The sequence below is a fragment of the Plectropomus leopardus genome, chromosome 1 (genome assembly GCF_008729295.1).
Source record: "Plectropomus leopardus isolate mb chromosome 1, YSFRI_Pleo_2.0, whole genome shotgun sequence".
NCBI lineage: Eukaryota > Metazoa > Chordata > Actinopteri > Perciformes > Serranidae > Plectropomus > Plectropomus leopardus.
In genome coordinates, this window is record NC_056463.1 from 170,010 (window position 1) to 184,701 (window position 14,692).

At 38.1% G+C, this 14,692-nt stretch overlaps 2 protein-coding genes across 2 annotated transcripts in view; one reads left to right on the forward strand and one right to left on the reverse strand.

Moving 5' to 3' along the window:
* The window catches only part of LOC121943511 (ubiquitin carboxyl-terminal hydrolase 37-like), a 7,321-nt gene extending 1,842 nt beyond the window's left edge, over positions 1-5,479 (reverse strand). The window contains exons 1-5 of the mRNA XM_042487036.1: positions 5,307-5,479; positions 4,200-4,427; positions 841-991; positions 310-395; positions 99-214 (exon numbers count right to left, since the gene is read on the reverse strand). Of these exons, the coding sequence (XP_042342970.1) occupies positions 99-214; positions 310-395; positions 841-991; positions 4,200-4,373 (527 nt within the window). The 5' untranslated portion in view covers positions 4,374-4,427; positions 5,307-5,479. The remainder of the gene's footprint in view (positions 1-98; positions 215-309; positions 396-840; positions 992-4,199; positions 4,428-5,306) is intronic.
* A 56-nt stretch (positions 5,480-5,535) lies between these two features.
* On the forward strand, positions 5,536-11,928 carry LOC121945503 (CCR4-NOT transcription complex subunit 9-like). Its single transcript, XM_042489749.1, has 8 exons — positions 5,536-5,925; positions 6,988-7,173; positions 7,272-7,387; positions 7,920-8,029; positions 8,137-8,246; positions 8,742-8,840; positions 8,967-9,058; positions 11,037-11,928. The coding sequence occupies exons 1-8, from the start codon at positions 5,908-5,910 to the stop codon at positions 11,203-11,205; spliced, it is 900 nt and encodes a 299-aa protein (XP_042345683.1). The 5' UTR covers positions 5,536-5,907; the 3' UTR covers positions 11,206-11,928.
* Positions 11,929-14,692: the final 2,764 nt, after the last annotated feature.

Consider the following 14,692-nt stretch of genomic DNA (forward strand, 5'->3'; position numbering starts at 1 on the left):
TATGCAGAGAATCATCACCTCAAGTTGTGTTTTAAAATGATCAAACAATTTACATGACATAACGTGCATAGTTAGAGCAATGTGAATTTCCATCATACCTATTTTCAGAGAGTCCAGTGCGAGTTGGAGTGGAGGCTGCTCTGCTCGGGCTGCCCAGAGGCTTTCGGGGTGTTGTGTCCTCTCTGCCTTCTGCACTCTGCCGCCTCGGTGTTGTCTGGAAGATGTTAGGAATCTGGATATTTGAGCCAAATGTAAGCGTATGCTTGTCTGAACGAAAACTTAAAAATGCAGTTGCATGTTCTCACTCACTTGTCTCTCTCCTGACGGATTGGTCTCATTTTTCACAGAGCGGTTCCCGAGCACACTGAGGTTTGCACTTCCGTGGGATTTTAAAACTGCAAAATAAGTAATGAATAAGAACTCAGTATAAAGTTGGGGGTTATGATTATCTCTTTTGCAAAACATCATCATATATTAAAATAGAATAACATGTAGCCACCCAGAAAAGCTGTAATGAAGAGTGTATTACAACTGCAATTTATTTGCACCAACAAGTTGAGGCCTGCTGTATTGGTATTTTTTTTTTTTTTATGAAAACAAAGAAAATATTGATTTGGTGATGTATAAGAAATACTCCTTTAAGTCTCAGTTACAACTCAGCATTACCTTGGAAAATACAACTAAAGCAAAGCTGTAGTTAAAAACAATGATTTTGTATGGACAAAATCAGAAAAAACAAAATCAGTCAAACATCACAAATAAGAATCACAGTCATTCGGTTTCCATCGTGCTGTGAACCATCAAAGCTTTTCTGGTTCTACTGAACAGAGGAGTGATTACCTGGTTTTCCCAACTTCAGCTTTTCCAGGTATTCTTTAGTCTTCTGAGCCACAGACGTGGGCACCTTGTCCAAGGTGATGACACTGCTGTCCTTCAAATACAGAATGATTCGGTTCAAACTCTGGTTGATGTTCTTCACGTTCTGGTTCAGCTGAGGACAAGAAAAAAAAATACACATTCATCAAATTAATTCCTTGATTGTAGTTTTAGATATTTCTTTTGTATGTTTTTTTTAATAAATAATTACAACTGCAGCTGATTGGTGTTATGGTTCAAGTCATTCAGGTCAAATTTAATTGTGCACTAATTACTTACCAATTTCCTACTTAATTGGCCTTTTGCTAACAAACATAGACTGGCCAAAAATAAAGTAGCATCAGCCAGCTCTGACAAGGGTCCGATGACTATGCAGCTGCGCTCCATGGACTCTGATGCAGTCTTTTCAGATTCTCTTCATTTTTTGATGGTTTTGTGGCTTGCAAACCAGATATTGTGCCTGGCCTACCTGTGCTAATGATATTAGTTGAAAGGAGCCAGAGTCAGACCCAAACTCGGGTTATCACAGTCAATTTTTAGGTGCCCTACAGCACCAAAACATCAGGATTTTTTTCTTCTTAAAATGATGCATTGCCCTTTCACATCACGCAAAGCCTGATCAAGGCTGGTATGTTGCTTTCATTCCCCCCTGTCATTCTGCAAAAAAACTTTTAAACACAGAATGGATTATTCTGCCTGTTTGCCAGCAGCAGAGATAGTAACAGTGCTAAACTGCTGTGTAAATAAAAAAATAATAGCTTTCAAGACAAGACAGGTGTGACGTATTAAGGGTGTGTTATGTATGCCGCCTAACAAGGAAGAAAAACAGCAGCAAATGCCCGCAAACTGGGTAGAATATAAGATTCAGGAGCTCATTAACATCTGAGCAGAAGACGAGATCAGCAAGCATTTAACAAGGACGATTAATGATAGCTTTATCATGCTATGCCACTGTTTCTGTTTAGAGAGTGATGCTTGACATATGTATTTTATGTCACACTAAATGCTGACGCTGCTGTTTTACACATCATGGCCATTATGCCTCTTTTGCATCTGGCACACCAACATGCTAGCTAAAAATTGCACAATGGATCGACATTATACCAGCATTGTTTGTTCTGTGTTTAAAAAAAAGAAAAAAAAAGAAAGACAGCATAATAAAGAGTCTTAGTTGTGACAGTGTTGCAAGACCTTTTAAAACATCTTGCCAAAGAGCTACAATTAAAAATTAGCCAACTGGCACTGGTTAATTTACAGAAATGTTTAATGATGTGTATTGTCATTACAAATAAGATAAAATAAATGGAAGTAAATAAGAAGGCCTATGATGAGACTTGCACTCAGAAGTAAAACACATTGATGTAAATGCAGGTGACACAACATTATTCCAGCAGTATTCCTGCCGGTACATTTAATATGTCTGGCTTAGTTAGGTCATTGCAGACAATGTGGAGAATCAACATGCAGGACTGCTTAATTACGGAGATGGATGTCATGAATTTTTACATATATGTGTTGAGGTAGGTTTTCGAAAGTCATTTTTCACGTCTCCAGCGGTTTTTAAGCATTGCTTTACTCTAAAGATGAGGACACACATTATGGTTGTTGAGCAAACTATAGATAACTTGAGAGTCACAATTGATGTGAAAAAATTGTACTTGACTTATGATCTGGTAAAAAATTTCTTCCAATGATATTGCCGCAAATAAAGAAAATAACCAATCAGTGCCGAGGAGTCTGTATTGCAGCTGTCAGTCACAGCTCGTGAAATTCGCTCAAACTATACTGTACTACTGTACAATACTGTAAGTAGCACTGACTTCTCATGTTCTCAACTTTCTCATTCTACAGCTAAACCGTACACTAAAACGGGTTTCTGAAAATATTTGAGTGAGAAATAGGCTGTGCAGTAACATTTAGTACTACAGTGACAGAATATTGATTCATACTTGATCAGCATTGCCTTGTTTAAAAAAAGCTATTTTAAAAGTTACCAACTTTAGCATTAATATTATTTCAAGCATGGTTCATTTAGTGTGAGAAAAATTAAATAAAAAGTCGCAGAAAAAAACCTTCTGGTCTGCCGTGATTTATCATCCACAGGATTTTCCCACACATTCATTTATTTATGGCAGGCCGCCTTGATTAAAACATCTGCCACCACAAAAAGATAATCTCATGCTATTGAAATATATTGTCCATACCATGCAGTTATTCACTGCAGACAGAGCAGCTGAACACAAGGTGCAATGAAAATGAAATTTAACATTTATTGCACTGGGTGTAAAAGTTTGCATTCACTCAATCTGCCTTTCCTCTCATCCATTAATCTGATCAGCTCTGACTGGATCAACTGATCAATTATCCACGCAGCGATTCGAACTGCTGCTGAGGGATAAAAAATAACTCGACCACAAAAACATCTGCTATCAGAGATGGTGCACAGAATGACAATAAAAAAGACACACACACACATAAATTCTGACTTGGGAAACACTGCATCCAGTTTATCTTGTTTCTGCACTTAGCTCATCAACTCACAATGTAACATGCCTCGAAGCTGATCCTGTACTATCAGACACGAAGTGCAAAGTAGGCTCATCTCAACTCATCTCTCATCTCACACAGTATGACATACAACTAACCTACAGGATTGCCATGATCACACAGTGTAAAAGGCTGTTTCGTTGGCTTGTCTATGCAAATTGCAGCGTAATTTAGCCACACAATTTATGTCATGTTTTGGTTTTCTGTGTTCTAGAACTATCATGTGCAAGGTCTCTTACATGATCCTGATCGTTATCTACTTTCAGTCTACAAGACATTCAGAGCTGTCCTTTTTTTGTTCAATATGTACTCCTTTATGACTGTCAGGACTAAAAAAAATATTTAGTTCCCTTCATTTAGTGAAAATGATAACTTATCTTTCATGACTGTCAAGACTACAAATGTGTGTGTTGGCAGAAAATAGTCATAGGTGGAGCATCCAGTCTTTGTGGTGTATTCCTAACTTTTTTTTTTTTTAATTTCTATTTCATAATATTGCTGTTAAAAGTGCAGTGGAAACAATTTCATTTAACAAAGTAAAAAATGGCAGTGTTAAAGTACAATTACAGGAAAAATTAGGTATTTTCTTGCTTGTTCTATGGGCAATCCATTGCTGATGACATCTACAAATGAGAACTAGTTTTCCAAAAATTGGAGTGGTGTTACTTAAAATGTTACTATGAAAATGTAATAAAAGGTACTACAGAATCCACAGCGATGTTTAAACATTTGCACCAATTATTCAATAAATACAACTCAAACGAAATTAACAATACCTGGAAAGTTTTGGATGCTCCGCCACAGTTAAATCTTAGACAGAGGTTGACTTTGTTGTCCTTTTCCAAAATCTCAAAGGTTCCTTCTCTCCATCTGGTGGTGCCCATGTCCAGGCTGGTAAAGCGGATCTTCACAGCGCCACCGCTGGAGAGTTTGGGCACTATGGTTGACATGGCTTACTATCCAGTTGGTGCACTTTGGAGGCTGGGACTTGTGGTCAACAAATCCTAAACAAGGGGGAAATTAAAAAAAAATCTGTCAATAATCACAGTGTGCCTTTTATTACACAGCATCAACGTTTCGTCACCATAGTGTGGATTATAATTGTCATGCTTTTACCATAGATGTACGACGAAATTACCGTTATTACTGCCTTTGCTCCAGTCAGCTAACGAGCTCAATGATGAACCACACCAATTTGAAAGAAATCATGAGTACTGATACCACAGGACTTATGAAAACTCTAATTAGAAAATGCGTGTTATTAGCGATGTTAAAATTGCTCCGCTAGAAATATTAATAACGCATTAAGCTAACCCGTTTTCACACCGCTTTACTACTGAGCGCTTGTGGAAAGTCATAACAAACTCCAAGTTAACCACAACAGCTAAACATTACAGACATGCTGTTAAACGACACACTTTCACAAAGACAATAGAGTCGCAGCATAATTTTGACAAACAAAGTGGAGAAACTCACGCCGCTCATGTTCGCTAACGGTTCTGAAATGAGCCACTGTAGCCTTTTGCATTAGCCACCGAACTAGCCAAATGCCCAATCTGTACAGCGGCAGCAAAGACGTGCGGAGGTGCACGACACACTACGACCTGCGCTCTTCTAGCTTCGTCAATGTTATTATCTCAAGACGAACAATGACAAAAAAAACCTGAAAAGTTACAAAGAATAAGCTACGGGTGAGACTACAGCCAAGCCGAGTGTCTGGGATGTAGATGATGTCGTCCCCTCATCTTGAATGGATGGGGGAGGCCGACATTAGCAAGTCGGCTAGCGGGCTAGCGGGAACTAGCTAACTGGCTAATTTGCCTGATTGTAATTTGGTGATGAAAACAGTGACACAGTTTGATGTAACCGCCGCAGCTCTTTACCTGACGATTTTATGTGGCCGTCTTGAAACTTTTAAATTACGGTATCGTGTCCGTAGGTCCTCCGAGGGCAGAAAGTTTGTTTTGCCGGCATTCAACTGCTCTCTGATACGTATGTTGTTGACAGTGGACCCGCACACGACGCCTCGCAACACTGCGCGATGATGGCGGGAATGTGAAAATTTACAACGGAAATGATAACCGAGAGCGCGTTCCCATCTTATTCTCGCGATATCTCAATTATGTGTATTTAGCTAGGCTGCTGCCATTGCTAACAAAAACTCGCCCCTGGACACATATTCTCTGAATTGCGTTCAGTTTTTACCTCCCGAGGCTGTTGTCGGTATCAATAAATGAAAATATTAACCTTTATTTAATCTTTAGCCCGTTTTCTTAATGAAGTTATGTTGCTTGTACTGTTCGCGCGTACCGGAGTGCATTTGTCAAGACATTTAACGCTAGCAGCTAGCTTGGGCTAGCTTGGGCTAGCTGCTCGTTCTGTTCGATACGACAAGTTTGTTTTATTGCAGCCACATTAGTTTGCCACAACGCAGCACTTTAGCTGATACAGAAGTTTACATAAAGACTCAAAGAGCTTCAGAGAATGCTGGCGACCGGAGCAGTAAGTTTTTAACATCCGTTTAACATCATTGTGAAGTATCAACCGTTTTAACATACATTTATTCTTTGTTTGTTTTGCTTTGATTTTATAACCATCACATTTACCATCAGCATTACACACAAATTTCGCATCATGGCTCAACTCATATTTGAAGCTGTATAATGATTTCACCGAGTGAGATATTCGAACCCAAGTCTCTGTATTTTCATGACTGCTTATGTATATGTGTACCTCGTTTTATTCATATTTCCCCAAATTCATCTTGATATTTGGTATTTTTTAGAAACTAAGGGATCTCCACTAGAGTTTAAAATAAAGGTTTCTGGCTTTGAACAATGCTTGCATGTACAGTTTGCGTTGGTTGGGCCTCCAAGTAGAAAACTGATATTGTGTGTTAGATAGCTAGGTAAACGCATGTTTGCTCTCACAAAATCAGACATCATATTTTGTAACATTGATTTAAATTATCTGAATGTGTCTAGTTGTAACAGACCTAACTTCATTACGTATAGGCAAAGTTGCTGAAATGTCTTTTGTTATACAATCAATCTATCAGTCAAACACACACACACACACACACACACACACACACACACACAACTACATAGGCACATGGGTAAAATAAAAAGCAAACCTAAAGCATGAAAATAATAGTAAAACTAGACTTAAAACTAGGAACTGAGGAAACACCACCATAGTGGAGGAAACACCAGAGGCAGGATAAAAACCTTTTAGATAAAAGACAAAAATGACAAATATAATATTTATAATAGGTAAAGTAGATAAATAAAATGCTCTAAATAGTAGAACAAATAATAATAGATAAATATTAAGAATAGTAAAAATTAGTAAAGTAATTAACAGAACAAAATTACAGAAAATCTAGTAAAGCAATGAAACTGACTAAAATGTATGAATAAATAGATAAAGTTCAATTAAAAGCCTAACTAAAACCGTAGTTCTTGGTTTTGCTCTTAAAATGTGTGTGTGATGTACAGTATCCAATGCTTAACTAGATAGCGATGACTGATGCATTTATGCTTATTTCCCCATCTTTTCCAGGCTGTAACTAACGTCACAGCCCTGGCCCAGGTAGACCGAGAGAAGATCTACCAATGGATCAACGAGTTGTCCAGTCCAGAGACCAGAGAAAATGCTTTGCTGGAACTAAGCAAGAAACGCGAGTCTGTGCCAGACCTGGCACCAATGCTCTGGCACTCCTGTGGCACTATTGCTGCCCTGTTGCAGGTATGCCCAATATCCCATTCTTTTCTATAGCAAATAGTATGTTTTTATTTGTGTTGTTTTTAACTGATTTCTTTCCTCGTCTTATTTATTTCTCTTAGGAAATAGTGAACATCTATCCATCTATAAACCCACCTACACTTACAGCTCACCAGTCTAACAGAGTGTGCAATGCTCTGGCACTTCTGCAGTGTGTTGCCTCGCACCCAGAGACAAGGTAATAGCGAGTTCATTAAAAGGGAAATGTCAGTTTTTTAATGTTGGTGATGATAGCCTGTCTCAAGAAGTTTCAGCTGTGTAATGCTATTTTGTTTATAGGACAGTGGACATTTTTCCACTCCATCTGACACACTTTGCTCTGAAATAACAGTCAAATAGTCAGTGATAAATAATTTAAATGAGATTTGTATGTAGGATGTAAGTGTTTGATGTGACGGTATAATTCTTCAGTGAATATTAAAGGTAAAGCCTTAGAATTGACTTCTTTATCAGACATAACATCTAAATAATTTCCTTTTAATAATGTCTCTTTTCAATGTAGCAGAAATGTGCGATACATCTGAAAAGTGGACCTTAATTTCTTGTTCTTCAAGTTAATTGCATGTAATACTGCTGTAGGTATTTTTGTCTCTATTGTCAGTAAAATCAATGAAGTTGTAAAGGCATCCTTGTAGCTTGCATCTGATATTCACTGCATATAATTCTGGTTTTGTTAATTAAAATGATTTTACCTCTTTGTTCCTCACCAGATCTGCATTTCTTGCTGCTCACATCCCTCTCTTCCTTTACCCCTTTCTGCACACTGTGAGCAAAACACGTCCATTTGAGTACCTGCGACTTACCAGCCTTGGAGTCATAGGTAAACTTTATTCCCACTTTGACATTTTAATTTCTTGATTTAAGGTTGTTCCCACAAAATTGTGTCTTCATTATTCTCATCAAGCTGCTTTCTTGTATTTGCTGCAGGTGCCTTGGTCAAAACAGATGAACAGGAAGTGATTAACTTCCTCCTCACCACTGAAATCATCCCACTGTGTCTCCGTATTATGGAATCAGGGAGTGAGCTTTCCAAGACGGTACGCAACTGTTCCAGCTGCCTTTTCTGCAGTCCTCTAACTAACATATACCCTAACCAGGGCTCCCGTGTTGACTCTAAGTAATTGATGTCAGCACATTTTTTTCTCTTCAATTTTGGTGATTGTAAAAGTGGTCTTCCGTGTAATTTTGAGTGGCATTAGAAAAGTGTAACTTGCCTTAAGCTGCAGGAACCATGCTAACTTGACTGTTGGTGTGTATTTATAGATAAAAACCTGGGTCTTTCTCTCTTGTTGATCACCTACACTGTTTAACTACCGTAAAAAAAAAAAATTAAAAAAAGAGCAGATCATCAGACCTGCTACTTTTCTTTGAGAATTAAAAGAACTTAAAACGGCTGTAGTGTCAGTCAAACCGTCTATATTTTTTACTCTCAAGTTACAGAAAAATAATATATTAATTAACAGTTTTGGTATGTAATGGGGTTGCTACACCAGCTAATGCCTCATTATTCTTCTCCTCATATTGTTTGGCAGGTTGCTACTTTCATACTGCAGAAGATCCTGCTGGATGACACAGGGCTGGCCTATATATGTCAGACGTATGAACGTTTCTCCCACGTCGCTATGATCCTTGTGAGTGCTCTGAAGAAACCTCTGAGTTTGAATTCTCCTTCTGAGTCTCTGCACCATATAACACTTTGCATTGATTGTAATGGAAGATCCTCTGTCACAATGTAATCTGATGGGTTTTTTTTGCAGGGCAAAATGGTGCTGCAGCTCTCTAAAGAACCGTCTGCTCGCCTGTTGAAGCATGTTGTTCGCTGCTACCTTCGCCTCTCAGACAATCTCAGGTAAAGCAGTATTGTACAGAATGCAACACACCTGTATTAACTTCAGCTCTTGATTGAGGGCCGATTTATGTTGAATTGTTTCCAGTCCCCCTGACTCTGGAAACTTTCAATAGAGTAGAGAAAGTTCGCAGTACTGCCACCAGGGGGAGCCTTTACACAAATTCAGTGTGTTGACTGGCAGTTAAATGGCTTGTAAGCCTGTGGTCACAATGTAATATTTACACTCTCATTGTTTATTAGGTAATGATCAGAAAATGTATTAACTGCTGTTTTTATTATCCGTTTCAATTATTTTATTTTTTTTTTTGGTGAATACAGACTTATAGATACGCTTTTGGCATTTTTGGCTGTTAGAAGGACAAAGAAAGCAATTTCAAAATATTGCTCTTTGAGTTCTGGTATCTGTTGACTATTGCCAATATAATTTTTGGTTTTACATGATTGAAAATATTGCACATGGGGGAGGTACCCCACTTTGCCTGAAATTAAGACTGAAGACATTATAAGATATTATTTATTTATTATTTCCATGCCTTTGTGCCTTAGTATCATTCTGTGTCCCCTCTGTAAAACTTGAGTTTTTTGCGGGTCTATGAACACAGAGCAGGCGGAGCTCTCCTTGAGTTCATTTTTTCCACAGCAGCAGTTTGTGACTCACCAGGTGAATAATTGATCCGACAAACTGTTCACAGCTGATCAGGTCGATTGATGAGAGGAGCAGCCGCTGTGAGTGAATGCAAACTTTCAGACACAGCAGCATGAACAACCAAGTTTCATTTTAATGTGCCTGACATTCTCCATCTGTGCCCAGAGTTCGCTTTGCACTCCGAGAGTGTGTGGCAATGAATAACCAAACAGTATATATACCCCAACAGTGCTCCTAATGAATGATTCAGCTTAGGATTGCGAATCTTAAGCACTTTTCTTAATCGATTATTGGTAAAAGTAACAATCAATCAATATAAAAGAACACTAAAATAAAAACGTTGCTTATTTCTAACAATACCAAATGCTATTTTTCCTAAATTAACGCTCACAGCAACATATTGCATATCCTTTGACAGCATTGCATAGCCTATCGATTAATTTTTCTGAATTTCACATATTCGATTAAATTCTTAATGATCGATTAATTGATTGTCGATTAATTGTTATAATCCCAAATCCAGCTCTAAAATTAGAATAGGAGATTTGTGATAGCAGCTGTTTTAATTGTTGCAGTCTGCTACACTTAAATGAATGTGTGGGAAACCCTGGATAGAAAAGGTCCCCACAAAAGTAGAAGAGTGCCAGCAGTCAGGCTGGATATATTTTAATAATCAGCCAGTGTATGATGAATTTTACCCACTGGAGTTCGCATCAAGTTCAGATCAGTTGAAAGTTAAACATTGACCAGTTGGATTTGTGTTTTAATATCAAAAGGTCCGTGTTGTTTGCATCAACGACTCTGATCCAAAGTTATTTTAAAGAGGAGCACAAAGATGCAGCTCTTCTCCTCTGCAGCATCTAATGGATGAATCCAGCATGTGTGACGCAGCAAAGCACTCTGCTCACCAATTTCCTGTGAAAGAGACTAGTGTATTTAACCGGCGTTTACCAATATTTTGTTTATCAACCTGATAGGTAAGGTATAGCTCATTATAGCTAGTATTGCTTTCAGTATTAGTAATAATGCATATCAGGAAAGCATAATGCAGAAGAGGGCTTATACTTGAAAAATAAATTAAGCAGGAGAACCTCCATAGATAGCAGCCTTTATCTGAGGAATCACCTTTTCTCTGCATGACTTTTTCATATATGTGTATGTAGTCTTGATGTACTGTAGGTAGAGAAGTACAGCCTTTCATTGAATAATAATAACTTTATTTAATAGATTTACCTCTCGCTGCCATTTGGAGCCCTCAACATGAGAAGCTTTGTCTTTAATAGCAAGATGCTGTCGACAAAAAAAGTACTTATATGGTGTTCCTTCCTTCAGAGCCAGAGAAGCGCTGCGTCAGTGTCTGCCAGACCAGCTGAAAGACAGCACCTTCGCCCAGGTGCTGAAGGACGACACCACCACGAAGCGTTGGCTGGCTCAGCTGGTCAAGAATCTGCAGGAGGGCCAAGTCACCGACGCCAGAGGTATCCCACTGGCTCCGCAGTGACGGGGACAAAGTATGTGTTTACAGAAGGACTCTGTCATCACCGTCTAGATTTTGTATTTTTGCCAAATGTGGTGCTAAGATTGTCTGCAAAGTGAAAGAAATAATAAATGAAGTTTTTTTTTTTTTTGCTTTTGGATAGATAAATTACACCATTTTTTCCCCCCACACAGTAGGTCACTATAACAACTGAAAAAAATCCTGCTTTTTATGAGCCAGAGTGAAGCCAAAACTGATAACTCATATTTGAGACTAATTAAAATCCAATGATGATTTGTTGGCTGGTATTTGTTTATGACAGATATGTTTTTGGCAAAATCGCTTAAATTTTGATGGAGAGTTGTGCTAAAGATATGTCTGGGTAGGATATTTTACAACTTAAACTTAGTCATTTTGAACAGGTAACTGAAAATTCAAAATAACTGCTATAACAGAAAAAGACATGAAACATGAAATGGGGAAAAAATGGCCCAATATGCAATGCAGCTTGTAAAACACGTATTGCTGCAGTTCTCACTTCGATTTCTATCTCCATGTCTGTCCACATATCAATACTGATCAATACGAATGATAAGCCAGTATCGATTGTTATTATCAGCTCCTCCACAATATTGGTCAACACTCGTCTTTTCCCGTTCATCACTGTAACTTGATGTAACATTCCACCTCAAAACAGGAACTGTTATTTTTTGCTTCTTGCATTTCAAATAAGACTTTTTAATCTTCTATATGACTGGTTTTGTCTCTTTATTTGTGGGTTGATACCACAGTATATGCAGCAGTTTAGTAGAACTGCAGATGAATTTCCTTAATAGTTTTATGTGTTTGTTGGCTTATATTTGGCCTAGTAATCTATGAGATGTTTAACACCTCTTTTAGGATTAATTGTGCCTTTGACATGTGCTTAGGAGAACTGCTTTCAGTCCTTTTTACTGGAAAGACGGGGGGGAGACATTGACTCTGAAGGACAAATTGTTGTCCAAGTGGAAACAAACATTTTTTTTACCCCACCCAAACGTTCCCAAGAGGTATTGCTGGCACCAGACAACCAGAGAGCTTTCCGTTTTCCTCAGAGCCTAGCAACATGTTCCTTTTCTCTCATCAGTTAAGAGTTTCCACAGATACCTCGGTTCTGCCATGTTTGCTGCTGGGGATAGTAACTTACACTAGGTGGCTTTCCATGACAGATTTGAGCAAAAGCTTAAGTGATATTTTCAAAATGTCAAAACACAATTGCGTTTCCACTGAGTGATGCTATGTGACTTCTCCACTCATGATAACATTCCAAGAAGCGTGCTGATTGATGTCCAAAACATTGGCAATTTGGCACAGAAACTGTAAGTTTAAGAAGGGTACAGACTGCTCTTGACATGAGTCGGAGCATATCAGAGCAAAGTCTGGACACTTTCATGTAGTGTACGCTGGTCATTGACGCAACCGGAGAATGCATACCATCAAAGGCCAGTGAATGTATCGTTATCGCTACATTGCACCTAACTTTAGCCAACGTTGCCTTGGCTTGGATCCAGTATGTTACGTACTTAACTCATCTCAAGCTCCCTCTGCAGTCTGCAAGTGTTTCACTACAACGTTGCGTTGAAGCAGAGTTCAGATAACTGTTGGGTTAGTGGGTTTGCCTTGTACTAGTGATGGGCACAGTTTGTTGGGGCGTGTCGTGTACACTATAAACATAATGTGTATAACTATACACGTCTCTTTTGTATCCAGTGGTAGACAGAATTGTACAGTGAAACCGACACTTAGGGAACCAATGTTAAAGCCCATGGTGTCATTGTCTTTGGCCATTACACTGTGTAATCATTTACAATATAATGATAAACTAAAGCAAAAATGTGTCTATTTCCACTTAAATGCCACTTTTGGTTGATAAAATGGCTGAAATGATTCACAAAAACAGTTACTGATGAATTTCCTGTCAGCTGATTAAATCAATACATTGTTTCACAAGTCACGCCCCAGCATGACTGCAAGTATCAGTTCAAGGTCTGAAGTTTCTTGAAGATGGTTTCATTTGTTGTTTGACAGATGAGAAAGTGGCTCACCTGAGCTCACTGAATTCTTACTCTAACAGCCCAACAGACTCATGAGCCTTGATTTCCTCTCACCGGTACATTAACAGATTGTGGCCCCCATAGATTCCATTATGCTCACAGCAACTGCTTCACCTACGCTCAAGCCTTCCATTTGTGAGCAAATCCGATCCCCATAAGAGGTGTTGCAGAGTTAGCATTGTGTGTTTTCGTCCGTTTATGAGGAAAGAGCTTCAGTAGCTAAAGTCATTAGAGGCCAGGTCCTGGGACCCTTTCAAATGATAGAGTGCATTAGCTCGACTGGGTTGAGAACGGTGAAAGTGATGTTTTCCATTTTTATGGTGCTGTTTGTGATTTGGATGTCTACATTGTCAGCCAGTAATATTCTCCTATGATTTGTTTGCATTTTAAAGCAGGTTTGAACTAAGACTGTGAATCACCAGAGGCCCCATGAAGTAGTTAGTAAGTAGGACTGGACCAAGGGAAGAATGGAGGGGAAAGGAAAAAAAAACCCTTGTTTTTCTTCAAGTGTATTTCAGGCTCCATTTTTAAGGTGGAGCATCTTATGAAGTTATCGTTATAATTCTAAAAATTCTGATCTCTTGCTTTTTTATGACCAGAATTTAATTGTACTTTTACTTTCAATACTTTAGTACATTTAATATCCTAAAATTACTTTTTATACTTAAGTGCAGCATATATCAGATGCTTTAAGACTTTTACTCAAGTAATATTCTAATAGGTGACTTTAATTTCTACCAAATTCATTTCTTGCTAAGAAATCTGTACTCAAGTATGGCTTTTGGGGAACTTCATCCACCACTGGCTGCAATAAGCTAAGTATTGTGATATAATCTATTGTAATTTCCAAAGGAAAACATTGTCAACATTTGTATTATCTCTTAATCTCTTATCTCTTATAAAGTTTTCAGTCCATTCATCTCAGTTAAGTTATTTTTATTGCTGCAAAATGTAAATGTAGTGGACTGTCAAAGCAAATAGTTATATTAATCTAGTAAGCTATTAAAAGTTTCATTTGTATTTGCAATATTTATAACTTATGCAATTAAAAAAAATTGGCTTCAGTGTAGCAATACAATATTTCCACACAAAAGTATTTCGATGCTATGCTGTATTAATTTTTCTGGGCTCAGTGCCTTTTCACATGCATGTTGGACAGTGGAGAAATATAAATTAAATTAAGCACTGTAATAAAATCTACACGGCTGTGCTCTGCAGTGTGTGGCACCTTGCCAAGTTCTATACTATCATCCTTTATCAGCCTTTACTCAGACTATTGCAATCTTTAGATATCATCAAATATCAGGAGTTTTTTTACTTGAACAATATGTATTTCTCATTGTTTTATGTTCGGGCCTCTCCAGCACAGCAGGAATTTTCCCAGAATTGTGATCCTTGTTATCAGTGCTGATACAGAA